General features: G+C 42.4%; 1 protein-coding gene across 1 annotated transcript; it reads right to left on the bottom strand.

Annotated features, from left to right (window-relative positions):
• Window positions 1-3,474: 3,474 nt before the first annotated feature.
• On the bottom strand, window positions 3,475-26,708 carry lima1a (LIM domain and actin binding 1a). Its single transcript, XM_085344986.1, has 11 exons — window positions 26,671-26,708; window positions 24,097-24,283; window positions 21,804-21,849; window positions 17,124-17,543; window positions 9,011-9,068; window positions 6,947-7,041; window positions 5,890-5,955; window positions 5,701-5,752; window positions 5,437-5,501; window positions 5,117-5,250; window positions 3,475-4,754 (listed from the first exon to the last, which is right to left on the bottom strand). Exons 2-11 carry the CDS (start codon window positions 24,219-24,221, stop codon window positions 3,695-3,697), a joined length of 2,121 nt encoding a protein of 706 aa, XP_085201112.1. The 5' UTR covers window positions 24,222-24,283; window positions 26,671-26,708; the 3' UTR covers window positions 3,475-3,694.

Below are 26,708 nucleotides of genomic sequence, written 5' to 3'. Positions count from 1 at the left end.
CTATCAGTTAATTACTTTGATGTAGTATGAATGGCTGTGAGGGAGGTCTTTATCAGTCGTAAAAGTCTGAAAACAAAAAAGAAAAAAAGGATATATAGTCCAAAACTTTTATCCTCCACTTCTTCCAAAGAAGTACAGACGGCCAGATTGGAGTTTTTGCCAGGCCGAATCTGGCCCCCGGACCTTATGTTTGACTGGATTAGTAAGCGCTGGCTATCCAAAGAGAACGAGACCCAGGTTAAGTTGCACTTTGGGACACAGACTCCGGAGCTGAAGCAATCTGTCGAGTTTGTCGGAGCTGGTTTCCACACATTTCTAATTTATGGTTAAAGGGAGAAAAGTCATCATTGTTATTCTGTATCAGCCAAATCAAACTGAATTCCTCTGCATCTTCCTATTACAACATCTGCATCCCTGTAAAATAAACATTCCTCTGCGCCTTCATAAAAGGTGCAAGCAGCAGGTTTCTTTAGCATGTACACAAAATCATCCACAGGTCACTGCAGACGGTGATGCTAGAAATCTAATGTGATGTAAAACTAATACACAGGGTTACCTATTAAATCACATCTGCTGGAGAGTGCGTGTTTGTATTTAGTCGTCACGTGTTTGTTTGTTTTAGAGCCAATGATATAAAAATGTAATCAGATATTTGTTTTTTCCTTCACATGCAGGGCTGGATAGAGACTTATAACTAAAAACTGTAAAGCTAGACAGCGCAAAGATACAAATGAGACACCGATGTGGGCGATGTTAGCCACATCTCTGTCCAGGGTTTTGAAGTCGCTTATACTGACGTTTACTCAGTTCATCAGTTTACAAAAAAAGTTATGCGGTTCAACCAAATTAGAGCTAAATGCAGTGAGAGTTTTTGTAGCGTCTCCAAACGTGTTCACCAAGAATTTATGTACCAGTTTAAAAAATAAAAAATTCTTTGCCTTGTTGAATTGCACTATAATGGCCTTGTTCAAACATGTTTAAACGTCAATAAAAGTTTCAGTAATGTAACAAAGTGATTGTTTTGATTTCTCCGTGGTGGTGGTCCATAAGTGGATTTGGTGTCACTCTCAGGTAAGTCAGTGTTTAATGAACAAGGGTAAAAATGTAAAATGTTAGTGTTACAATGAAGGGAAATGTCCTGTCCTGCAAGTAATTTTACTTTATTTTTAAGTAGTTTTATATCATGCTTCCTGCAAATGTTTTGTATTGCAAAGCTTTAATTACTTATTTGAAATATAAATCTAAAACATTATGTTGTAGTATTTCAGCTCCAGCTCCATTATTACAGTGATATACACGTTATATACATGAATCAGTAATTATTACTCCAGTAATATAATGTTTAGTCCTGTTAAAGAATCTCTCACGTGAATCTTGTGGAGGACGTTTTCTTTTTATCGTTCGTTTGCAGACCTGCTGCTGTGCTCGGGATCTCTGTCGGCTCCGTTTTGGCCCAGCTTTAGCTGTTGGACTGATCTCCTCACATTCGACTCTAGAATGTTTTGGTACACAGAGGAGTTCATGGTCCACTCGATGACTGCGAGGTGCCCAGGTCCCGTGGCTGCAAACCAAGCCCAAACCGCCACGCTGACAGCTGGTATGAGTTTGTGCTGATATGCCATGTTTGGTTTTTGCCAAATGGGCACTGAGCATTATGGCCAAACATCTCCACTTTGGTCTCTAAAGAGGCATTGTTCCAGAAGTCTCCACTAAGCCGTGCTGCCGTGTTCTTTTTTTCCTCCTGGCAGCCACACTTGTAGCTTTTGCTTTTTCAGTTTTCTGCTCCTGGGAAGATTGACAGCAGTCTTGAATGTTTTTCACTTGTTTCTCAGCATAAGATGATGCACTTCAGATTGTTTGGTCAAGTGACTGATTAGTATCTGACTGCTACTTACACTCTTAATGGGAGCAGTAAGATGTACTTTCCTCATAACTGCATATGATCCTGTATAATGAGAACCTTTGTGCAATAAGGCTGCTGCTTTAGTTTAGATTAAAACTTTCATTTAAGAGTCTAAATTCCTTGTTTGACCACTTGTCAAAAGTTCTTGTAGCGTGCTGCTTTTTCACGTAACCTCAGGGATGCACCTGGAGCAGCTGCACTGCGTTATGGCTCTAAAGCAGATCGCTTGTAGTCCCACCAGACCCACCGCAGTGAGTTTCAGACACTTCCCAGAAGTGGCAATTCACACTGCACCACTTTAAATGGTGCCAGGTCTTGTTTATTTTCCCCCCCAACTGACGCCAGGTCAAGCTGCAAAGAACAGATGAGGAGGGTCCAAGGAGAGTCTGGTCAGATGAGAACTTAATGTGTGTGAGGTGCACATAAACATGAAAATAATACCACAGTTTTTAAACGGTGGTCCCTTTTTATTTGTGTATGTATATATTTCTTTTATTGTGTTTCAGTGATAGTTTTCCTGGACAATGAACTCCTAATTCAGGCTAGTGAAGTCATTCTTGCATGATTAGGATCTTAGCTTTTGGTCTGGGGTACAGATGCAGAAGACTGTAGGAGGGGAGTTTCTCTAGCCATTCCCATCTGCCTCTGACACTGCTTTGTCTTTCCCGCTTATAGATGCCATTACAAGGCTAACTAGGATTTCTGTGATATGTCTGAATAATATGAAACCAAATAAAACATCAGCCAAACTTTAATGCGAAATTACAAAAGTACATCACAGTTTTTGAAAACAATCTTAAGCAGTATGTCAAAAGATACTCAGAGTTTATTTATACAGTAGCGGGTCAGGCTGTTTGGTCCCCTGGCTTAAAATGTTACAATAATTTTGTCCAGTTTTAACTTGTCAGAAGTGGAAACAAATGATCATTAGTCTCTTACAGTTCAATGCGTTCATGGTTACATATGTGACAAATTAAAGGGAAAAAACAAAAACCTAACCCACGCAGTGAGAGGTGGCTGTGTGCTAGTCTGGGTCCACCTGTAACATTTCCATCCTGGTGGAAGTCTTCTTCTGGGTGACAGTGCCTCCACCTGGACACGAGGGCTCACAGTGGTTTGAGGGTGAAAATAAAGTTACTCATAGGCTGCGGCTTTCACAATCAACACATCTCAAGCCAAATGAACGCCTATGGGAGATTCTGAACAAGCGTTTTAGACCGTGCTCTCAACTCGCTCACCATTAGGCTACCTGAGTCAATGCCAAGGTGCATTAAAGCTGTAGGTTTTTCCTTTAACTGTCATCCATCTGTGGGATCAAGAACTCAAAAGTCACAGCTGGATTCTTCTGAGAAAAGAAACCAAACTTATTATTTTCTACTTTGTCTTAATTCAGAAACTTTTCAGTCACAGCTGAGCTGCAGTCTAATAAGACCGTGCAGTCGGTTTCTCATGACAGCAGTTTGATAATGAAGCATCCGATGAAAATACAAAATTACAAAAGTCGCGTACACAAAAAAAAAAACAAAAAACAAAAAAACAACATCTATTCTGTGACTCATAACATTTGGGTTAAAAATATTTATTTAAAGGGGAATCATTTTAAATATCTTTTTAAAAAAAATTTGATTATTCTAAATGTCGTGAAAGAGGCACGAATAAAATTCACTCTGGACACGGCTGCAACTTTATATCACGAAGAGAAGAAGAAACTGTCTGAAAAAGGAGGAATGGCAGAAGATCAGTTAAGCGTCCGTGGATGTCGTCGTTTTGGCCGAGAGCAGAAAATTCGCTTTATACGTCCCCTTCTTCCTCCTCTTCTTCCTCCTCGTAGTGTCGGTTACGTTTAATCAGCTCCTCCACCGTCAGCTCCTCATGCTCTTCCTCACTGTCCCAGAAGCCCACGTCCTGAGACGACCGGCTGGCCTCCACCTCTGCCTCCGGAGAGGAGACTGCAGTCGGCTCAGTTGGAGTCTCCTGAAGTTTAGCATCTGGCATGTCTTCCTCCAGCACGCCTCCGTCTTCCTCCTCCATCTGCTCCTCCTCTTCACCTTGTCCTCCTGCAGCGTCATCGAGATCCTCCTCTGTGGGGAGATGATGGTCTGTAGCGTCTTCGCTCTTCATCTCCTCTTCCTGTTCTTCCTCTCCGGAGCTGGTGTGCACATCTACACAGCTGTCCTCGGTGGGGGTTTGGCTGTCTGACGACTGGCCGCCGTGCTGGAGGTCCATGCTGGCGGGTTCAGGACTCGGCTGCCGCTCTACCGGTGCACTCTGCTTTTTGGGCTCAGGAGCAGGAGGGCTGTCAGGTTGAGCTGCCGCGGTGAAGGGCATGCTGCGCTCCTTCAGGGGGGTGTTTCGACGCAGAACAGGCGAGCCCCTGGCTTCCTCTGGTGGTGTGGATGGGGAGTCTTCCTCTGGAGGCCACTTGGCTCTGATTGGTTTACCCGTGGAGACTACCTCCGTGTTGGCGGCAGCTCCACCGCGGCTGGGCGTGTCCTCAGGCTCAGTTTTTGGTGGCCAGGAGATCTTCAGCCTGCGGGTCTCTGTGGGTTTGTCAGCCTTCTCTGAGGAACCTTGTCCTAGAGCCTCCATGGTGGCTGTCAGGACGTTGACTTTAGCCAAGGGTGAGTCCTCCACACTGGGGCTTTCCTGGTCTGAGGGTGTGGCCGGGCTCTGGGCTGTTGGCTTGGTTACAGATGTCGGCGAGGCCTCAGCGCTCTCGTTTTTGCCCTCCCAAAGTTCCTTGTGCGGCCGGTGGCCGAAGCCCTCGTCGTAGTTTCCTTTGGCCTTGAAGAGCTGGGAGAAGTGCGGCTTGCAGTAGACGCTGTTGTGCAGGGAGGCATAATTTGCCAAACTAGACCAAAACAAAGGACAGTTTAGAGAAAACAGACCTCTTCTAAAAAGAAGTCAAAGTCTTGATCAGGAATGGTTTGAAAGAGATTGTTAACGTGGGTTCATAACAGGTTAAAATGGTACTTTTGAGTAGTTTTGAGAAGGTTATTGGATATTTTTGATGGAATAAATAGAATCAAAATAAACAGCAGAACATATCTTTAAATTCTTTAGATTACTGGGAACACAGGACCTCGAGATAAAGTTTAATTTAGAGGGGTTTTTTTTCTCCAAGTAACCCTGCAGAAAAGCTTTAAATGCAGTAAAATCCTTTGTAAATGTTTGCCTGGGTGTATTGTCTGACCCGATCTGCTGTGGCCTCACCTGAGTTTGGTGTTGCAGTGTGAACAGCGGAAGCAGGAGCTGTGGTAAACGTTCTGGTTGGCCACGAGCCTCTCCAGAGGATAGACAGTCTTCAGGCACGATGCACAGGTCTCCCTCACCGGCAGACGGAAGTTCTGCACACGCATAAACATGATTTCCCCCCATTTTTAGTCACATATGGGCACCAACAATGACTGCTGAGCCCATCAACCCTCCCCAAAGCTACTCTGTTAAAGTCTAAGAATAAAAATAAGGAGGTGGAGATTAGTGTAGGGTGCACAGGTGTGTGTGAGGTGTAAATGTTTGTTGTGAGGGCTCACCCTGGGAGTCTTTGACTGGGACGAGTCTTTCTGATTGGAGGACGCAGGAGTGCCGGGTCCTGAGCCTGAGAGAGCAAAATAAGAAAAAAAATTTAAAAAAAAGAAAGGCAGTAATGCAGAACCAACACTAGAGGGAGCCATCTGCATATTTGATAAAGCCCTTCCACTTACAGGATTACAAACTAAAGCCAAGGATGGACAGTTCATACCGAGACGTGAGAACCTCACTTCAACTTTTCATCACGAATTATCTGCAGAACTTACCGTTGGTCTCTGAGGTGAAAATTCTCCTGGTGTTCGGTTCAGACTCTGGACTCTGAAACGGGAGAAGAGATGTGAAAGAAACAAAACAAAAAAACATCACACACTGACACACGTTTAGATAAATGCGTGTCGAGATGAGCCGAAACTGATGCACTGGAACAAAAACACCTTCAGGCTATAAACTCTCACCATGTCCAGAGTGCACGGGGGGACGTTCTCCTTCTGCTTCCCACTGAAACCATCCAGCTGATCATCCTGAGCAAAACAAGAAGGACGAGTGGAAAGTTAACAACGGAATATAAGCCATCGGCATCACCTGCTTCATAGGAGATAAACCTACTGGGTATCACCTGTAGGGTTATTGTTAGCAGAGCATCCACAATGCTGCACACTGTGTGGGACTGCAGTGTCTTAGGTATATGTGCCATTTGGCTCCAAGTAATTTTTAAGTATACAAAACAGATGTTTAAACCTATATCAGAGAGAGCAGTCACTGCCTGTTGACCAATAATGCAGCTGGTCAACAGCAACAACAACTCCAGGAAAAAGTAGGTCCACAAAAACACAATTACTACATGTGCATCTTAATCATGCAAATATCTTTGCTGGGATCACATGTAAGGAGTCATTTTGTTTCAACTTGCTTCCATTAGCTAGTTTGTCTCCAAAAATCATCCTAGAAAATACAAAATTCCCCAGTGCTCTGCCCCACGGGTGTCCATTCAGGCCTGGAATAATTCAGGAACATCGGTGTGGTGGTGATGGCACAGAGTTCACAACCCAGCTCGGCTCCACAGAGACCGATTTACACTGTTTGTTTGGAAATACTTTAGCTTTTTGTCAGCGGGCAGTGTGATTCTGCAATCTTAACTGCGCTGTCTAAATAATAAATAGGCTCGTGTTACAAGCGTCATGCACCCAAAGGTCATGCATGATTCATTTCCTGTTTCACGTCGAGGAAAAGATAACAGCTGAAGCATGTTTTTCACAGCAGGGCTCGCTCAGGCCACTGAATGTCCATCCTCTGTAACTTAACCCAATTATTTTATAATGTGAAGGTATGCAGATCTTTTAAGGGCACATTTTTTAAATTCTCTGGTTGATTTGTGTTATTTCATATTCAGCTCCAAGACAATTAAATAGGATTATTTCAAATTCACTAACCATGAATACTCCACCAATCTCACTTTTATTAGAAATTTATAAACCAGAAATGAAAGTTTCCAGTAAGGCACAAAAAGCTCACATTGACTGAAGCGGGAGGGACTTCCTGTTTGGAGATGGCTGCTTGATAGAGGGCCATCCGATCACGGAGAGGCGTGGACTCGGCGAGGCTTCCATCTGCAAAAAAAAAAAAAAAAAAAAAAAAAAAAAAAAAAAAAAAAAAAAAAAAAAAAAAAACACACAACACTAGAAGTTATTGCCTAACAAACACTTCAGCTATTTTAACTCATCTTTGTGGGCACATCATGTCTGAACAGTGTTTTCTGTGCTTGCTGTAACCTGCAGACGCCACTTTTTTTGTTACAGTTCATTAATTGCTGTGAATGCAGGCTGATGACGGGAACACGGGGTCAGGAGCTGCGTGCAGCGTGGAGGGAAACTGTGGGTTTGTCTCTTCCTGTGCTCTCTTAGGCAGTGGGCTGATCACAGCGCTTACACAGCAGCCCGTGTCGTCACTTCTGAGCTTTTTCATTTCGGGGAAGGATGTAATCCATCCAGGAAGATAGCAGGAAGAGACTCTTTGTAAAGAAAAATCCCAAAGACTTTGTAAATCTGACACCGTTAACGAAGAGCTCCAGTTTACCTTTGACATAGCAGATGTCTTTCCGTTTGTTTTTCCATCGCTCATGTTTTTACTGTATGTGGTTAAAATGACTGCATACGCACACGAGGTGCCTTTTTTGGCTGTCATCACAAAAGTCAGACAGCTGCTGAGACCAAAACTGAGCTAAAAGAGGCCGAACTCTGCATTTATATCACATCAGGGGACTCAAATGTGACTCCAAACATTAAAACCGAAGTATTATTCACCAACTGACTGCTCTTACTGCAGACCTTCACTTCATCATTTTCCTGATACAAGCTGTTTAAAGTCAGCCTCTTTTTAAGCCAGACAGCATGATGCTCAAGAATAAAAATAATCTCTGTAAACAGAACTCAAAGGGATCTACTTGATTCTGTTTGGTCAAAACTGCTCTGCCTAGAAAGTACATTTGAGCAGGCTTGCATTATATGCAGGTAAAGAGATTAAAATAGAGGGAGGGCATTTGCCAAAATGCGCCAGATACCTAACAGCTATTGACAATAATAAAGCTTTAAGCTCAGCAAAACAATGTGCAAAACAAAAAGCCTGGGAGCAAATATCCAAGTATTGGCTGTTGCTTCATCAGGTCACTTAAGCATCTACTTTATTTGGTGCTTATGTTACTCAGCTACAAGTAAATATCAAAACTATCACGATCGTCTCAGAGTTGACCAATTTGTTAGCAGAGAGCCACACTTCTGGTTTATACCTGAATTCTAGGAAATTAATCATCTGTGCATTTATTTATTTATTTATTTATTTATTTCTACCGTAGCCGTATACAAGATTGATAAGACAGCTAATCATGAACCTAAACAATGAGAAGAGCAGCAACAACACGCTTCTATAAAGCTGAAGTGGACCGCAGAGTCAGCAGCTTTCGCTCTACTGAGGAGGTTATGTCACGGATTCTGGGTTTACTAAAAATGAGCCCTTTAAGGTCACATGCAGGGGCTCGTTTTCTCAGGTTTCTCCTCAGTCATTTAAAAAAGAAAAAAAAAGAAAAGAAAAAAGGATGACCTGCCTCTTACATGTCAAAGAGTTTCACTTCCTCTTTAAATTAAAACCACCATGAACCATTAGCCAATGAAATGACTGAGTGCGCCGTCTGAGTCGCATGTGGTGTGGAGGATATTTTAAGATTCGGCAGAGGTGCGAAGTAGCGCACAGCTGTCTTTTTATCCACCGACAGCAGTTTTTGAAGATGAAGCCATTCATCGACTTACATTCAGCTGAGATGTGTATTACACAAGGTTTCCATTCTGCCAATAATAAAACTCTGTCGCTTACTTTTTTGGTATTTGATGACATTAAAATTTTGTCCACATCTAAAAAGAAATGAGAGGCTCGCTCATAGATAGAATAAAGCACATAATAAGAAACATGCAACACTAATTTCACATCAGCCGTTGCCGTCTAGGTCATTTGGTGTGTGTTGTCGATCACCTCTCAAACAAACTGCCCCCTAAAAACCCTGAAAGCACATTAAAGAGAAGCATGTACCTCCTAGTAGTTGGTCCATGCTGCCAGTGTTTCCTCGGCCTGTCTGCTCTCTGGATGCCTGCAACGTAAAAACAGACAGATGAAGAAAACAAACCGACATAAGGCAAAGAGATGAAAACACATGCAGTCCTTTGATGCTCACATGTTTCACCTGGTAGAGCCAACAGGCTGCAAGCTAAAGCCCGGCCATCAGAAAGATCAAAGAGAGACCGAGGAAATGCAAAGGTAAGAGAATCACAGAGGTCAAGAGCGGCACAGTGTTTGTGCAGTCCAAACCACTTTAATCCCCTTATGAGCTCAGTGTCTGAGACAAGACACCCCGTCTGTCCTCAGCCACCAGCCAGAAAACAAACCGATCACCTCTCTGCTGCAGGGCAGAAAAGAACACCTGCTGCTTTATAACAAAGGAGCATCTGCCCAGAACGTGGGGAATTCCCCAGTCGGACATCTCCCCCAAACTTCAGGGCACAAAATCATCCGTCTCATGCCATTCAAGGTACTGCTTACGCAACGGGACAAACAGCGGCACAGCACATTTAGCCTTTAGGCTGCAGGGGCCACGGGGAGGATTTTGGCTTCGGCCCGAGTCCTGACAGGCTCGGAGCTCTGCAGGCTTCGGCAAGTCGAGCTCAGGAACATTTCACAACATAAAGCTGAGGCAGAGTGGCCTTACATCATGGAAAAAACTGGATGAAAGTATGTTTGAGACAAGTTAAACCTCATTTGTGTAACACATTATGCATTTCCACTTTATCTTCTCTAAAAAAATAAATGCATGAAGGTGAAAGAAGAATTTATTTAACAAGCGTTCAAACCTCCAACGAGCATTATCTGTACATCTTATCTGTTATGTGCCACAGAGTCAGTGAGTGGGAACTGTACGTATTTTGAAAAGACAAGAACAAGTTTTCAGTTAGACTGACCGTGAACCTGTGTTTGTGTAAAGATGTTTTAGAACAAAGTGCTAAACGCCTGATATGACAGATGCGTTCCTTAAACTACACACTGGAGAGTTTTTGGTCTTCAAAGACTTTTTATATGTTGGTGCAGCGTCTGCAGTGATCCGTTTTGGTGAAGAGAGCTGAACGTGGAAGTGACGCTTCGAGTTACCAGTCGATTTCTTTCCCACCATCTATGGCCTCGAACTGGGTGTAGAAGGAAAGATCGCTGACAAGTGGTGGAAATGATCTTTCTTTGAAGGTCGTCTGGGTTCAGTCTTAGAGATAAGGTGAAGAGCTCAGTCGTTCAGGAAGGCTTAGTAACGCTGCTACTCCTCCACACTGAAATGAGGCTCAGGTGATTCTCATTAGGATGTCTCCTGGACAACTTCCAGGTGAGGCATCTCTGGCATGCACACCTTGGATGAAACCCCGGAGCGCACACATAACATGCTTGAGAAACTTAGTCTTTTAGTTGGCTTGGGAATACCTTACTGTGCTACCTGCGGGAAGCCTGAGCATCTCTGCTCAGACTACGGCCCTGTGACGTGGACCCAGATGGATGTTTACATTAAACACATAAGAAAATTTCATTTTTGAGGTCAACTCAGTGCAAATGTCCACCCTGTCTAAAGTAAATGAAAGTGGAGACAGCGTCCACAAACTCACTACTTTTGAGAGAGAGGAAAAAAAAAAAAAAAAAAAAGTGTTGCACTGGGAAAGTCCAGCCTCATCCTTTAAACTTTCGTGTTCCCTCTTTGTGGGAAAACCTTCACAATGTTCAACTGCTGCTCACTAAATGGTGCCAGAGAATGTCACAATTACAAAAAAGTGGTGAGAGTTCAGCAAAAGGTGATAGGAAAGGTGTTAAATCCTCCAGCAAAATGAGAGAAACTGCAAAATCAGATAATTCTCTTCACATTGAATAACTCACATGACTCTAATAAAAAAAAAAAAAGATTATAACAGCTTAAAGAAGCAGGATTTCCAAAGCTCGCACCTCTAGGCTTAACCTCTACCCCTTTAAAAACTGAGCAGTGACAACCAGATCATCACAGATGATGTAATCTGAGGGCGGGTAAGGGGCAAATCTGAGAGTCTGAGTCAGGAGTGAGTTCAATAATTAATAATGCACATTATGGTTAAGAAAGAACTGAATCATCTGCTGTGAACAGGAAAACACACCAACACTCAGGCCCTAAGCGGGGCGTTAAGAACAGAAACGAATCACAACAAAGGAAACAGTCATCTTCATAAGAATGGATCTATTCCCCCGGGTGGATTAGCTTCCACAGACCGGAGGTGCAGCTTTGTGGATGAAGGGAAATGTTAGAGATTTTCTACATTATAACCAAATCTCTATAAAACAATATAATCAAGTAAGCCTTATATTCTAACCAAGTATGCCTTATATTTTGTGTGTTCATATATTTTCACATAACCAAGCCTATTGTTGAAGAATCACCTAACCAAGTCTATTGTTAAAGGAAAACTGATGCATTCCTTACCTAAGTGTCTGAAGATGTTTGACAGCATGATATAAGGATGCATTCTTTTCCTTTAGTGTCTGTGATGTCAGATAAAGCATGATATACTTCTGTATTCTTATCCCAGTGTGTGAAAGATCAGATAAGCTGATTTAATGTTTAACCTCTCTTCAACATCTGTTAAAAAGAGGAAGTACTATGTAACCCATTTTTGCCTTATAAATAAAGCAAGCGAGCCTGTGCTCTGTGTGTGTGTGTCTTCTCAGAGGCATTCACCCGTGCGCACGTTTTCTAATTACTCTCTGAGTCGGTCTGCAGTTGTCTCATTTCTCTTACTTGTGTTTGAACAAATGTCTAAACCCCTGACAGGGAGGATGAGGAGGAGGGGGGTCCGAGACTGGTTTGCATGCATGTGTGTGCATGAGGGGTTGAGTGGCATGTAAACAAGCATACGAGGCCAGGTTGTGTCTCGAAAGGCTGGATCAGTGGGCCAGACAAAGAATCTGATGCTAATCCTGATACTATTAAAGCTCCTAAACAGACAGACCGAGCGAGCTTCAGTTCCCCTCATGACCCCACCTCACACACACCAGAGTCTACCAGAGACAACGACTTCTTCTTACACTAAGACTTACCCAAACAAAGAGCAGGAAGGCACCTGCGGCATCAGTTAACACCCTTTAAAGGTGTTAATATACCCAGTTCAAGCCACACAATAACACTGTTTTTAAAGTGAGCTGACACAGTTGAAAGGAGCTACTGATAAAGTCCATAAAGTGGACTCTGAGAAGCCTTAAAAGGCCCCTTTCAGCTGCTGCGCAAACATCCTCGTCCAACACAGAAGTCAATAAAATAACAAGCAGGGAAAGTAAAAGTGGAGACTGTCTCAGAGCCAAACAAAGAAAGCCACAAACACCATATGTCATAGCTACCTCTCGCGAAGACAAATGAAGAGGGAGGACAAAAAAGCCACAGAGGATGAGGAGTCGGCGGCGAGACCGAGGGGAAGGCGGTTCTCACGGAGTTTGATCGTGTGTTTGAATCCAGCACCGGCAAGACCTGCAGCTCCAGAGCGGGGAGGCACAGACTGTGGCTTATCGCAGGGGAGATGTGGGGTAGGACCCTCTGGAGATGGCTTTAGGGGAGGGGGAGGAGGATGAAGGGCAGGGTGGGTGGGAATATTCGAGGCGACAAGGAGCAGGTGTTCCTAGGGGGTGCTGCTCAAAGAGGGGTGTGGTCGGATGAAGGTGGGGATGATGACGGGAGTGTGCCGTGGTTTTACAGATGGTCTTTCTTTCTTTTCTTTTTTTTCTTGTTTAAGTGTTTCACGGCCCCCCAGCATCAGAATAAAGCTTTGGGCCTACAGAGAGGAGCAATGTGGGGCAGGAGGGAGGCGGAGAAGCAGCAGCTGGTGCAGTAAGGGGGGGTGACTCAGGGAGGTGACTCAGGGAGGATAGGGAGGCTGGGGCTGAGCTGGGCTGTGTGGGAGGGAGGAGGGGTGAGGGTCAATTAATTTCAGAGTGCATCGAGTCGGCCCAGAGAGGGGAGTGGATGTAGAGGGGGGTGTTTAGATAAGAGCTGGAGGAATAAACGCAGACAAACTCTTTACCGATCTGTTAGTGCGTTTAGCTTTTAGCTCAGAGAGGCCAATGTGAGCATGCTCACAGTGATGATGCTAACGTGCGTCACACAGACGACGATGAGGCTGGAGAAAGTCGATTTTGTTTGAGTAAATCTTCCTAAATATCCCCCAAATTATAGGTAATGAATATCGATTCTGTTACTAAAGATGGTATAAAAAAAAAAAAATAGGCGGAAACACCGTGATGTCACATATTGGCTAATTAAATCTCAGACTCAAAACTAGTGACCGAGCCCATAAAATCATCAGGAAAATATTTACGGGGGTTAAATTAAAATAATGAAAGCAATTCCACACTGGCTTCATTTGTCAGATCCCAAAGCTACGTCTGTCTGTCACACCATCTAGGACTCCCAGTAATTCACACGATGGTGATATTTTTTGCTAATTTGTGTCCACAGTTGGACAAATGCAGAGGTTTTTTCCATTTTATTATTAGGCATCCCCACCCCTTTGATATGAGGCATAAAGCAAGCAGCAGCAGACAATTTCTACAAAAATCAGCCTGCATTAACAGAATGCTAGGACATGCATCAGGTTTTAATTAAATTCAGACTCATTTACTGGTAAATGGAGTGGTACTTATAGAGTTAAGCACTTAAAGCACACGGTTTTATCTACGCCCATGTGTTCAAACATCCACTCACACCGATTCATAAGGGGCAACTCCAAGAAAACTTCAGCATGCAGAATGAAGGAGTCGATTGATTGGCAGACAATACCATATTTGCAAAAACAAACTTATCGGGCATCAATTTACGCAGAAAAAGTACTAAATACTAATTTTCGCTGAGGACCACCTCATGTGCAAACATCACAACATCAAATTTCAGCTAATAGTATAGCAGTACTAAAAACAAACCAAAGGAAAGTTGGGTCCAAGATAAAGAGCGCTTAGCATCTCCATAATGATCTGAGATTTATCCGAAATGAATCCAAACTTGCCAATATAAGCCGTCTTATCACTTGGGGACTTTCCGAGTCCAGGAGCATTGGGATTACTCATTTTGCTGCTTGTTTGAAACACTTTCTGTGCAAAATACACCACACGTCATGCTTGGCCGAACAGCCAAGTTTTTGTTGCTTTTACACTTTTCCTATGTCAGCGCCAGTCAGCACAAAGTGGAAATTTATAATATATGTACTTAAAAAAATAAAAATAAAGTAACACTTTTAAGACTGTAAAAGGAGGTCTTTGATGGGTGGCAGTGAGGGTTAAGAGAGAAAACAGGGGCGAGGTGGAGCTGAGGAGCAGAGAGTGGAGCACAAGGGTGATTGATGAGGTGGGGAGGGGAGGCGGAGAGCTTTGACGGCCTTGGGGGGAGACTGTCTGACGAGGCTCAGAGTGCAGATCAGCTGTCTGCAGTCATGAGTCTGCCAGCCTGCTGCACCATGACATCATCTGCCCCGTGAAGGGGAGCTCAACAAAGAAGCAGAGAGCCCGCCTCGGCCCTACAGTGGAGCCTATTGTACAAGCCCCGGACACTGTGTCTACAGAACTGTATAGATCCTGTATTTCAGCTCGAGGATTTCCCCAAACAAGCCCTCCTTTGGAAGGACAACTATGCAGCGAGCAATAAAAAGACTCCTTCCCTCCAGCTCCCCAGAGTGCTCCTTCATCTCACTTTTTAAAAGCCCACATAGGAGGCGGGTGTGGAGAGGAGAGTGGCGGATGTCTTTGTTTAAACGCCACGTTTTACTGCACGTTTCTTCATCCCATGTTTCCTTACAACCCCTTCTTTGTCCTTTGTTAACAAAAAAAAAAAAAAAAAAGTTTCCATGAAGAATCAGACTCTTAAGCCAAAACTGAGAGAGTCAATCCTGCTCAGCATTATCTGTGCATCTTCCTCCTCTGTGCCACATTAAGACCTTAATATCCAGGTGCCATTAATTTGTATTAATGGCACCTGGATATTAATTTAATCTCTTCCTGGACTGAAAACCAAAGCTGCACTTCCTCAAATTGCCACTTGAAGGTGGAGTTCATCCCCACTGACCTACATTATAAAATGTCCAATTTCACAACAGAATTAGAATCAGTATATGGAAGCACCTTAAAGCAGCGGTCCCTAACACCGGGCCTCGGACTGGTACCAGTGCATGAATCGTTAGGTACCAGGCCGCGAGAGTTGAGGCTCGGGTATGAAATTTATGGTTTTTAATCTTTTTTTTTTATCGTCTTTATCGTCAACTCTGTTTCCCTGGATCTTTTCCCGTGTGTTTGAAATAAATCTTCGTTTTTTTGGTACCGGTACTGGTTTTAATTTGTTGTATTTATCCGCGACACCTTAAAGACCAGTCTGTGAAAATATTGTCGGACATAAGCAGTTTGGGGACCGCTGCTTTAAAGCATGTTAGCATCAGCTGAAAACTGAGCCGTCCACCTGCTCCTCCAAACATTGGGAGCAGCATGAACACGAAAGCTGAAACTTGAGAGAAAAAAAAAAAAAAAGAGCAAACACATGGAGATAAAGGGAAGGAAAAACTGGAAGAAACCTCGGGAAGAACCAAGCCTCTTGGGGTAACCAAGATGACAAGAAATAAACCAAAGAAAGCCAACAAATTCACCATTTTCACCTTTTTGTCAACAGTTTATCCTTTCTGGCCTAATGACAATTTATACATTTGTAACATTTTTAAATACTGAGGTCTTCTTCCCACTGAGCACCACAAACATCAAATAATCAAATTTAATAATAGAAAAACTGAACCTCTGTCAAAACTGAGTGAAAGTGAATCAACAGTAAGTGGAGTTGTTGATTTTGTAGGACTGAGAAGAACTGCAGAGCACACGTCTTTCACTGGGTCCCATTATTAACGCCCATTTTATTGTTATGCTGATGACTCACTTATTTTCCCAGTAATCTAAATCAAATCTTATCTCATCTCTCTGATATTTAGAGCCAGATGTCTCAAAATTTCCTATGTCCTGGTGTATTTGCCCCCCCGGGAGCTGGACACAGCTTTTATTTCCAAGTAAGCCGTTTAATCATACCATGTCTAAATGAATTTTTCCTCCCTTTCTAGTGGCGTTCTTGAGAAGGTCATACATGCTTTCATTTCCACATCTTTATTAATAAATATTATGTGGTCATGTCTTAAATATTTAACTCACCACTATTAAAGCACTCATTAGCTCACACATATGAAGTTTTTTTTCCATATTTAGTGTCTAATCACCACATTTTTAATTACTGTTCCAGTTTGTAATGAGCCCTTTAACTAGAAGTGTTTTTGTTATATTAGTATTTTTATTATTTTAACCGTTTTTTGTCTTTTTTAGTATTTGTATTTTAGAATTTCTAACTATTACTTTTATTATTGCTGGTGTATTTATAAGTGGTCATGTTTATTTCAGTATTTTTACATTTACATAACTGGGAGGTCACGGTAGTTAAAGGCTAAACCCCAAATTTAAATTTGTAAAGCACATCGAGTTCGGACTCATCAGTCCACCTCTGAAAGCCTCACAGTGGCTCGTCATAAAATGGTCGCTCTCTATTGAGGAAACAGCGTGGCTCTTGTTAATGTGCCACACTTTGGAGTACGAGCACTTTTCATTTTACACGCCTTGAGCTGATGCATGACTGGACGTCAAATTCCTCGACTTTTATGCTCCACAAACAACAATTAGCTGCCTCGGGGAGCACGAAGCAGAGATCTCTCAGGGATCTTTGCAGAGAGAAATGTGCGAGTCAGCTGAGTGTGTGTTTCTTTTAAAGGAGGAGGATGTGAAGTGGGGCTACACCATGTGACTATCAGCATGACGGCACTGGGGGGGATCTGACTTCTTTGAGAACAAGTGGACAGTTTTAGGAAGCCCAGACTACTAACTTATCTTCTCAATTTCTGATTCATTTTAATGTATGATGCTTCATCAGAGGAAGGCACACGAAGCTAAACTAGGTACTCATGAAGATTTTATTCCACAGCTTACTCTACTTACAAAGTTTCTATATTAAGACTGAAAATAAAAATATATTTCACTGAAACAGAAACGCCTAAAAGTTGAAATGAGGACAAACTCACAGAGAAGCAGTACTTGCCTTTTCTGGGCTTTCTCCTTTCTCGAACATCATCTTGAGGCTGTTGAGGGGGATGCTGGGCTTCTCGCACTCGGGCACTTCAGCTGCCGATGCCGCCGCTCCCTCCTGCTCCTCTGAATCTCTGCTGGGCTTCGCCTCCATGTCCGTCATGTCCTGGCTGGTCTCTCTGGTTACTCTGTGAACCTGGATCTCTGTATCCTGGTCCTGTGAGAGTACTGTAGTTTTTAGGGAGTCTTGCTGAAGCTTGATTTGGGATGAAGGTGCAGATCTGGAGCCTGGTAACGTGCTGACTGGAGTCAGAGGGGCCTGAGATTGGGATCTCTGGATGGACGGCGGTTCCTGCTGTTGCTGCTGCTCCCAGCGTTTCTTTAAAGCACTCAGGTTCCCGCCACACAGTGTCGAGGGTAGAGCTTCCACAACCTGAACAGGAAACAGTCACTCGGTTAAATTTTTTACCTCTGTAGCATCAAAGGTGAAACAGTTTTATAACTGTTAGTTTCAATAAATCTTAAGACTCTTTATCTCAATGTCAATTTAATTAACACCATCTAGGTTCATTTTCCTCCCATCCTCAAAAAACAAAACAAGATATGGACATAAAAATATTGGATATGCAAAGACTGAAACATATTTCCAAACAATACAGAGCATTTCTGATTATACATCCAAAACCTTTCTGCTGTCATATTTTGTTTGTGTGTCAGGAAACAAGAAAAGATTCATATCTGAAAAGACAACTCGATGTGGGTCAGATGCACAAGTCTGTAATGCGCTGCAGTGCAAGTGCAGTTTTCTGTTATTGTAAGAAAGTCCTGGGGGAAAAAAAGTCATCTGATGGTAAGCTTCAAGTGTAATTTTTGTCCAGATAACCATTCAAAACAAGTGTAGCATCACATTTTTAGAGGGAGTACACGCTAGAATACGTCTGATGTTTGTGCAAATTAATCAACTGTTAAATCACCTGACGAGTTTGGCTTTAAGCCTCCAGGTCACAAGAGCCTAAAAAACTGATTTAAGCATAAAAAGTCTATTAATTTATATTATTTACTGAAAAATGTCACAAAAACAAATATAGACTCTATATGTTAAGAATCTTGAATCAGAAAACCTGTTGAGTGTCTGCTTAAAAATGAATCAGCAGTAAAGATGTTTCCACTCAGTAAATAAATCACCCAATGAGCTGGACTTTAATGCACGAGAATGAAGAGATACAAGAACTACAAGAACCTGGGACTGACCCGACTGTAGCTGTAGCTGTAGCTTTCTGTTGTTTTGGTCATTTAAGACTCAGATGCCTCGTTTATCTATGACGGTTGTTCTAAACACGAGTTAGTCCAGCTCTTATCTGTCATTTCAGACGTTTTTATCGTCACTTTGGGCACCAAGTATCTGCCTTCAGGCTTCTGCAGCAGGAAATCTTAATACTCCATGGTTCACTGCAAAACATTACAATGCAATCTAATTAAAGTCTGCATGCATACATTTCACAAAACCTCCCATCCATGCCTTGCTGGTTAACTTTGAGAGTTAACCAGCTCTAGTTTTGTGTATCGTGCAGATGCAATGAGATGAAAAGGTTGCTGGGTGAAGAATTCAAACACAGCAGAGACCACAGAGAAGATAACCCTCATTTTTACTGCCAACCACACAAACAATCACACAACAAACTATGATGACTCACAATTTCTGAGGCTCTGGCAGAGGAGACTCCCACTGAGGGATGCTAGCTACTCTCAGTCTGTTTTTAGTTTAGTCAATAAATTCCATCAATGCTGGACACACGCCACTTTGACTCTCCGATTTCTGAATGACGCTAAAAACATTTAAACTAAATCAAACAGCATCTGCACTGACATTAAACTACATGTTCGCATTCTTGCAAGCAGAGTGTGCACAGTCTGAGCTAGGTAACAAAAGGAAAAGACATGAAAAGGAAACAGGAAGTCCTGCATGAAAGACAAAAGAGCCGTGAGTTGCTCTGCATGCGCATCTATAAACCTGGAGCTGAAAAGAAAGCTAGAAAAACTTTTTTCCTTTTGTGTGTGTGTGTGTGTGTCAAAAACCTGAGTGTGAGGCAGACGACCTGGCTGTCCAGTTGAAAATGCTGTGAAAGTGTGTGTGTGCTGGTGTCTGCTGACCGGCTGGAAGTGCTACAGGCTGTCCCAGATGTGAGAGGCTTGAGAAGTGATCAGAATGAAGCAGAATGAAGCAACTAGCCCACCCCCCCCTTTCTATGACACAGAGGAAAGGAAGGAGGGAAGGAAGGAGAGGGAGTGAAGGGGGCGAAGGGTGAGGGGGCGGGGAGGTAAGGAAGGAGGGAGAGAAAATCAGAAACAGACAGTCGATGAGGGAAAGGAGGGAAAATAAAGACAGGAAATGTGAAAAAGGTAAAGGGGAGGGAGGTGGAAACCTTAAAAAATAAAAACTCTCACAAAGAACTGCACAGAGCCTGAACCTGGATAAATACCAATCTCCTGATAAGCCTCCCGGGCTGGTATCTACATCTGATGTTTAGTTTAGAGATTGGATTTGATAGGAACACCTTTAGCTCCAGTCTTCCTCTCAGGAAATGAGGGATTGCCAGAGAAATTCGACAGAACTGCCATTCAGCATTTACACGAACAACAACAACAGATTTGACACCCTGAGAAGTTTGACGTGGGGAAGGAATGCAAGATTGTCTTTAATGATGAGATGTTTTGCAACCTGGTAGAAAATACCAGGGAGAGGGGGCGGGGTTTGGGCTTTACAAGGCAACTTCAGGTTTAAGCTCAAGTTTTCAGGGTTAGGAAGGTGTGAGAGAGGAGATCAGCAAAACCCACCACCTACGGACTGATCACTTCTCTGGACCTCATCGCACAGGAGGGTCTAAGGTTTTAGAGGCAGCAGAGTTTTCTTTGTATTGATGAGGATCAACAAGAAAACTTTGCTTATATAAATCCTCTGGCTGCACGTAGTTATAAAGCAGTTTCACAGTCGTGGCCCTAACATAGTGACCATGTAGTTGGATCCACTTTTCTGATACTGTTTACAAGAACTTTAAAACAAAAACAGAAAAAAAAAAAAGACCAGGTAGCTCAAACCAAAGTCTTGCAGAACTAACCCACATGATATACACAGTAACTGAGACCTGCTGTAAAAAGTGGCTCTGATTTGATATTTAATGAGCCTTTAATTTGGTTAAGAAGTAAACTCAAAGCAAAGAGTGACCGGCGTATAAAGCCGCCCGTTTAACCTGAAGCTACGTCCACAGTTACATCTGTGTTTTCCACTTTACTTTCTAAAAAAAAACATCCCACCTACAAGGATACATTGTGAAAAATAGCTCCATCCACATCTAAACAAAAATTACAAAGCAACAGGTGATGATTTAACCAACTCTACAGAAATGTTGGCCAATCAGAAGCCTAGTTTAATTCTATTTTCTTTATATAGTGACAAATCATGACGACAGCAGCATCAAAGCTGAGCAAGAAAATATTATCAGGCCAACTAAGACAGCTGAGAGGGGAAGAAGTGAGTGATGTTTGGACAGGCAGTGTGGTGCTACTACTACAACAACAACACGTGTGCGTTTGTGAGAAAGCATGTACAAACTGCAGATAATAAGATTAACAGAAACAATATTTGGTTCACATCCACCACTACAGAAAATGCCCTTACACTAAAGAGACATACACCTCTGATGCTGCAAGAACAAAAAATGTCAGAGTTACTTAGAAGGTTTTTACTTTTTACTTCATTTTCAATGACTTAAAAGAAACAAAGGGGTCAAAAGTGTAGAAAAGGCTTCCCGTGTGTGGAAAGGGCCCGAGTCACCACGCTGACCAGGTGTGACGGAGGCTCCTTGTTATCAGTGCAGCAGAACAGCTGATGCCCAAAGCAATAACAAAATAATTTCACTGCTGGAGCTTGCTGCATGCTGGAGATGTTTCCAAGATTATCGTCTCCAAGCAGTTATTTGAGTCTCCGCCAGACTGAGAGCAGTTTAGGGTTTATATTTTAACACTGCATTTGAAAGGCCAAATATTATCCTTTCAACTGCTCTGTTATTAGCTGACAGCTGGAGTTCCCTTAATAAGGCTTTTAATCAGCTTTCAGAATGAGTCACATTACTACAGTCGAGATTTCCACACAGAAACGGAGTAAACAAAGAGCAAGTGAGGTCACTGAACTCCAAATTCTGAGAGAGAACGAGGGTTTGGTCTGTGCATGTCCACATAGTTTTTGGGAAAATGTTAAGAAATGATGCAGCAGAGCATGTGGGTCTACGCAGTAGTTTATACTCGTATGAATATGGGGAATGAGATGCTGCTGATGGGTGAAGTTTTCCCCTCTGTGAATTAAAAATAGAAAGTGTCGAAGCTTTTCAGATTAAAAAATGTGGCACGTTTGGGATACAGGACTCACTGAATGGAGTTCGACTTCTGTGCGTCTGTGTTAACGGCAGCAGCAGCATTAATTAGCAGGTCTAAACATGGCAGCAGGCTGTGTTTTAATGATAGATACTGGTGGTTCTGGTGCAGGGACTACTAGGGTGGAGAGGGTGAAGCACTTTGTTTTTAATTCTGAAATTTAACTTGAGGCCAAGTATTGAGGCCATGATAGAAAACACTTCTTCCACCGCTGGGAAGCAACGAATCGTCACAGACATACAGGAGTGAATTTGAATGTACGCACCGTTTTCTTCTTCTCTATGCTGCCCTCTTCTGCTGCCATCTGGTACCTGTGGAGGACAAAAACTGCTTCAGATAAACAATAACTGAGAGGATGAGGCCCAGTGAGGAAGAAGCAGAACCGCTTCCCAGGAAATTCGTTAGAAAAATAAATAAATGTTCCCGCTTCTCTCCAAAAACAATAAATTAGTTAATGTGTTAAAGTAAAACTGTTTGGAAAAACATCATCACGTGTCGTCTTGCAAAAAGTACACAGAGGGAGTGGATTCATTGTTTCAGAGTGAAACAGATTTTATTGGCCAGGTTTTATTTAAGATAAAGTATTTTAATTGATTGAAGATTCATTTCCTGTTTTGTTTCTGAGACCCCGATAACCAGCAGGAATTTACAAGTCTGGATGGCAGCAAAAAGTATGTGACTTGTATACATTAATATAAGCCATCAATTAATAACCCACAACTAATCCTTTCAACAGAGCAAACATCATCACACAATTAGTGAAACTAATCATTTTCATCTTCTCATCATTTGCCCTGTTAAACAAAGGGAATTATGGTCCTTAATCTCTGTCTTATATTAATGTGTCTGCTGCTGAGAGGTTTATAAGTTTTAACAAGTGACTCGTTCTGCTTAATTTCTCATTTCTTGTGTGTGTCAGGAGAAAGTTGATTTGTTGACAAGCAGGCAAGAACAGGGAAAACAGTGGCAGCGGATTTCGCTGAAGTTCAAATAAAACATCAAATATGAATAACTGTGGTATGAAAAATACAAAATTCTCCACAGTCGACACTTTTTATTGTTCAACGCTTCAGATCTTCAGCCTCAGACTGGCTGCACCACACATTTTAGCCCCAAACTGACAACAAACACAGCCAGTTCGTAGCTGAACCACTGCTGTCCTTCACAGGTGTTTCTACCCGGAGACAAAAATCATGTTTGGGACAGTGAGTCCAAATTAAGTTTGGCTCAAAGCCTCTCAGCTGTGCTGAGGAAACATTAACACTAATAAGCCAGATGTGGCTGTTTCTGCACAGAGCCAACAGCAAAAAGAGACATTGTATCTAATCAATGAGGACAACAGCCAGCTTTAAAGACCGACTCTTGAGTCTTGCACTGAATATTTAAGTTTTGCTAACAGAACCTAAAGACTAGATTTTACATTGCTGGTTATGTGGGTTTGTTTGTTTTTTCCACTCCTACTTGGTAAGGAAAAAAAATGAGACACTGCAAACATTTATGGAGAAATGATAATGCCACCATAGACTTAATTTGGATGACATTCTTCATTTCCAGCTGCCAAGATAATATGATAGCTCATGTAATATGAACTTTTGCTTTCAAATCGAGGCAGGTGGTCGGACTTATTCCCAAGTGGGTCTCCTCCGCCTGCTGCAGAGCAGATTTCAGGTTTCATTTACCTGCCAACCCCTGATTATGTTCATTTTTGTCGTCATGGCTCTTGCAAATAGTGAAGTTCATTCGCATGAAGATTGTCAACAACTGGTAAATGCACTCACTTCCTTATCTGATCTGTGTCTACAGTGTCTTCTTTTTCTTTTGACCCATTGCGCGCGCACACACACACACACACACACACACACACACACACACACACACACACACACACACACACACACACAGGGCAGCTCTAACCAAAAGCTTCTCCCATTTCAGCTGATCAGCAGTTTTCTTCATGTAAATTTACACCAGCAGCATGATGGAAAACCATCTCAGGAGGTTGTCGTAAAGAGTGACCCTGCAAGGTCTCCTGTCTTTAGATGTGAGAGGGCTGCAGAGTTCAATGGCTTAAAAGTTTGTTTTTGTGCATAGTAAGGATAAGTGTTAAATACACAATTAATGTTAATCAGGAAGAAAAACACAAAAACCTGCATATTCCCCACCAACTGACAGACTACTACTATCACCTAGTGGTCAAGTTGATCAACTACCGTGCATTGTCTCATTTTCCAAGTTAGTCACTTGATATGCGGTAAAGGGGGATGCCCCGAATGGTGAGGGGCCTCCATAAAGAATCTGATCCTGTTTTACTCTGTAAAGTCTGAAAACCAGACAGGATGAGTGAAACTGGAGCAATTCGTAAAAGGTCGACAATGTGATAGTCACATCTTTCAAGAAAACGGGAAACTGAGAAAAGCTGAATGGCAAGAAAACGTTGAGAGGAAACCTATGACCTAATTTGTGCTCATGACGAGAGCAGAAAACTCTGAAGTGTAAAAAGTCAAGACAGATCTGCTGAGTGGCTGCTGGTAAATTATTAAACTTAAGGTTGGACTTACTTGGAGAAGCGCTCTGCGATGGCGGTGTTTTTACCCCGGGCAGAGACGATTGACAGCTCTTTGGCGGTGACCCTGAGCGACTGGGATGCCCACTCCCTGCGGCTGAACGGTGCAACGGAGGCCATGTTTGCTGTAGGTCTGAGTGATCGGTCTGCCTGTCAGCTTTCCAGGAACACAAGTCGTACCTCTGAGAGGAGGGGACACAAATAGAAGGAGCACCTTCAGCCAATTAAACACTGAGCTAAGGCAAACGAGCGCGTCGTCTGGTGCCAGCTTTGCTTCCTTTCGCCACTCTAAATCAAGCTCAGAGGAACACCCTTCCTGTGCATTCAAATTTTTATGACACTCATCTCATGGTGCTAAAAACAGTCTGGGTCTGAGCATTTAAATACAGGCTTTTATATCAAGGGAAGCAGTTTGTTCATGTGTAAAACTTCACACAGAATCAATACATTTTGTCACACTGCACAGCTGGTCCATGTTACCACTGCAGCACGGAGCGGCCTCTGCATCTGAGTCAGAAAGTCAATAGACCGCGTCACACAGCCATTGACCATCTGTTCCCTGCTCTGACTGAACGCCAGGGGCGACTACCAGCAGACAAAAAACAACCGATACGCCTGCAATACAAAAAAAAAAAAAAAAAAAAAAAAACCCTCTTGTACACACTCTCCCTTTCACAGGAAACACAGACACACACGTCTATACCTGCTTGCCTCTTCTGCAACATCACAGCCTGAAGGCTGTGGGCATGTGACTGCATGCAGCCGTAACGGCACCTCACCGCTAATAACAGTCATCCGAGAGAGCTATCCATGCTCTGGATGAATGAAAGAATGAGACTGGTGACGCAGCCCCCTTGGGGGTCTCTACATCACTCAACAGGTGGACTATAGTGGGATGTTGCCACATTAGGAAAGGTTTGTGCATTACTGCAACACTGTTGAGTGTAACTGGAACTGTTAAGCAACACCCAAAGAAACCTGGGATTTGTATATAAACACTAAGGGACACTAGGCTCAACTCACTATAAAAGAAATTAGAGGTAAATGGTACCACCTTTACAGACAGACACAAACAACCTGCCCGAAACCACATTATGAACCAGTATAAATACATAAATTCACGAGATGTTCATACCAAATTTGTTTTACAAGTTCCAAGTGAAAGAAAACTGAAGGCCCTTTTCAGTTGTAGACGCATTTATATAAGTGAAGACAGGAGTTAGTGCGACTCCATCACTGTCCTCCTGCTGCTACAACTGGTGCAGGTGCTCCAAGATGCAACAATGGGATGTGGGTAATTATCATTTTCATTCCCAAATCAGCTTAGACTTAAAAACCTGTCGGAATTCAGCAGTGACTGCTTGGGTCATGCCTGGCCCATCCCATAATACTGATACAGCGTGCATCGTTTCCAATCATCCAAAAACCCATTCAGGTTCAAACCATCAAACTTGTGACATCATTACCAAAACATGAGTCACCTGTTGCTTCTTATTTAGAATCACTTGTTTCATTTCCCCAGTCATTATAAACTAAGAACTTTCCTACATTTAATGATTCAATGATTCAGATCTTATGCTAATATTAACAAATAATTAGATTAATAATTAAACCAAAATTAAAAAAAATGTCACATAAATGAAATGAACAAATGTAGGGCAGCTTAAATATGGCAAAAACCCACCAATCACATTGATTTTGGTCAATATTAAAATAACAGTAATGAAAAAAAAAAAAAAAAAAGGAGCTTTATTAAACTGACAAAAGAAAAAAAAATATTGATGATTAAGTGAATTTCCAGTAACTTTGATTATAATTCTCTGATCTAACCTTGACACAGTCTGGTGTGAGGCGATTTAGACTTCTGAATGAATACACTGAAACAATTCCACAGCACTACATTAAAAAGTCAGAAAAGTGAGGGCGACTATCAACCTGATTTAATTCAATTTTATTTATACAGCACTAAATCACAACAACAGTCACCTCAAGGTGCTTTATACTGTAATGTAGACCCAACAATAACAGGGTCGACCTTATTATGATGTCTTTAAATGTCATGTTTCGCCCAGCAGTGACTCGAAAACTCAAAGACACCCAACAAAACAGTCCAAAAGCAGCATCCCGCCACCCTACTGAGGTGATAACAGTCAAATGTTAAACCACTGGATTTAGTCTAGCCTGATGCTGCAGTCACGTCATGTGATCACAGCGCTCCCTGCTAAAATACAAATGAGGGGCGATAGCGACTCCAGAGCGTTTCAGGTCACCACTGCTGCTGCCAGATGACAAACAAAGCAGCTTGTAAAACAGAGGCGGCCCATGCAAAGCTGAACTTTAGCAATAAAAACAGTTGAGAACAAAAAAAAGAACAGAGTTAAACTGAGGTGAAAATAAGAGGGGGGCCAGATGTCTGACCTTAAACTTCACAAGTACAAAGACCACAGTGATGCTCGCCTTTAAATTTGATACAGAAAGTTGACACAGTTTAATCTGCCATTTTCCTTCCTAATCACTGAAATTGTAGAAAACTTCAGAACAAAAAAAGTTTTAAAATAAAACCACCAACCTGTGACTGTCTGCGTTTTGACTCAGCTGTTTCAGAAG

This window comes from Diplotaxodon limnothrissa, linkage group LG20 (genome assembly GCF_057381915.1).
Source record: "Diplotaxodon limnothrissa isolate DT_005_m linkage group LG20, D_limnothrissa_male_GT1.1, whole genome shotgun sequence".
Classification (NCBI taxonomy): Eukaryota; Metazoa; Chordata; class Actinopteri; order Cichliformes; family Cichlidae; genus Diplotaxodon; species Diplotaxodon limnothrissa.
The sequence above is the reverse complement of the archived record's forward strand: the minus strand, read 5'-3'. Positions and strand labels throughout refer to the sequence as shown.

Bases quoted from the DNA above. Each gene is read 5' to 3' on its own strand.
- lima1a (XM_085344986.1), bottom strand. From the start codon at position 24,221: ATGGCCTCCGTTGCACCGTTCAGCCGCAGGGAGTGGGCATCCCAGTCG. The intron at 17,544-21,803 runs GTGCGTACATTC...TTTCCTGTTCAG, and splicing joins GCATAGAGAAGAAGAAAACG to GTTGTGGAAGCTCTACCCTC. The intron at 5,956-6,946 runs GTGAGCTTTTTG...TGTTTTGCTCAG, and splicing joins TCCCTCCCGCTTCAGTCAAT to GATGATCAGCTGGATGGTTT.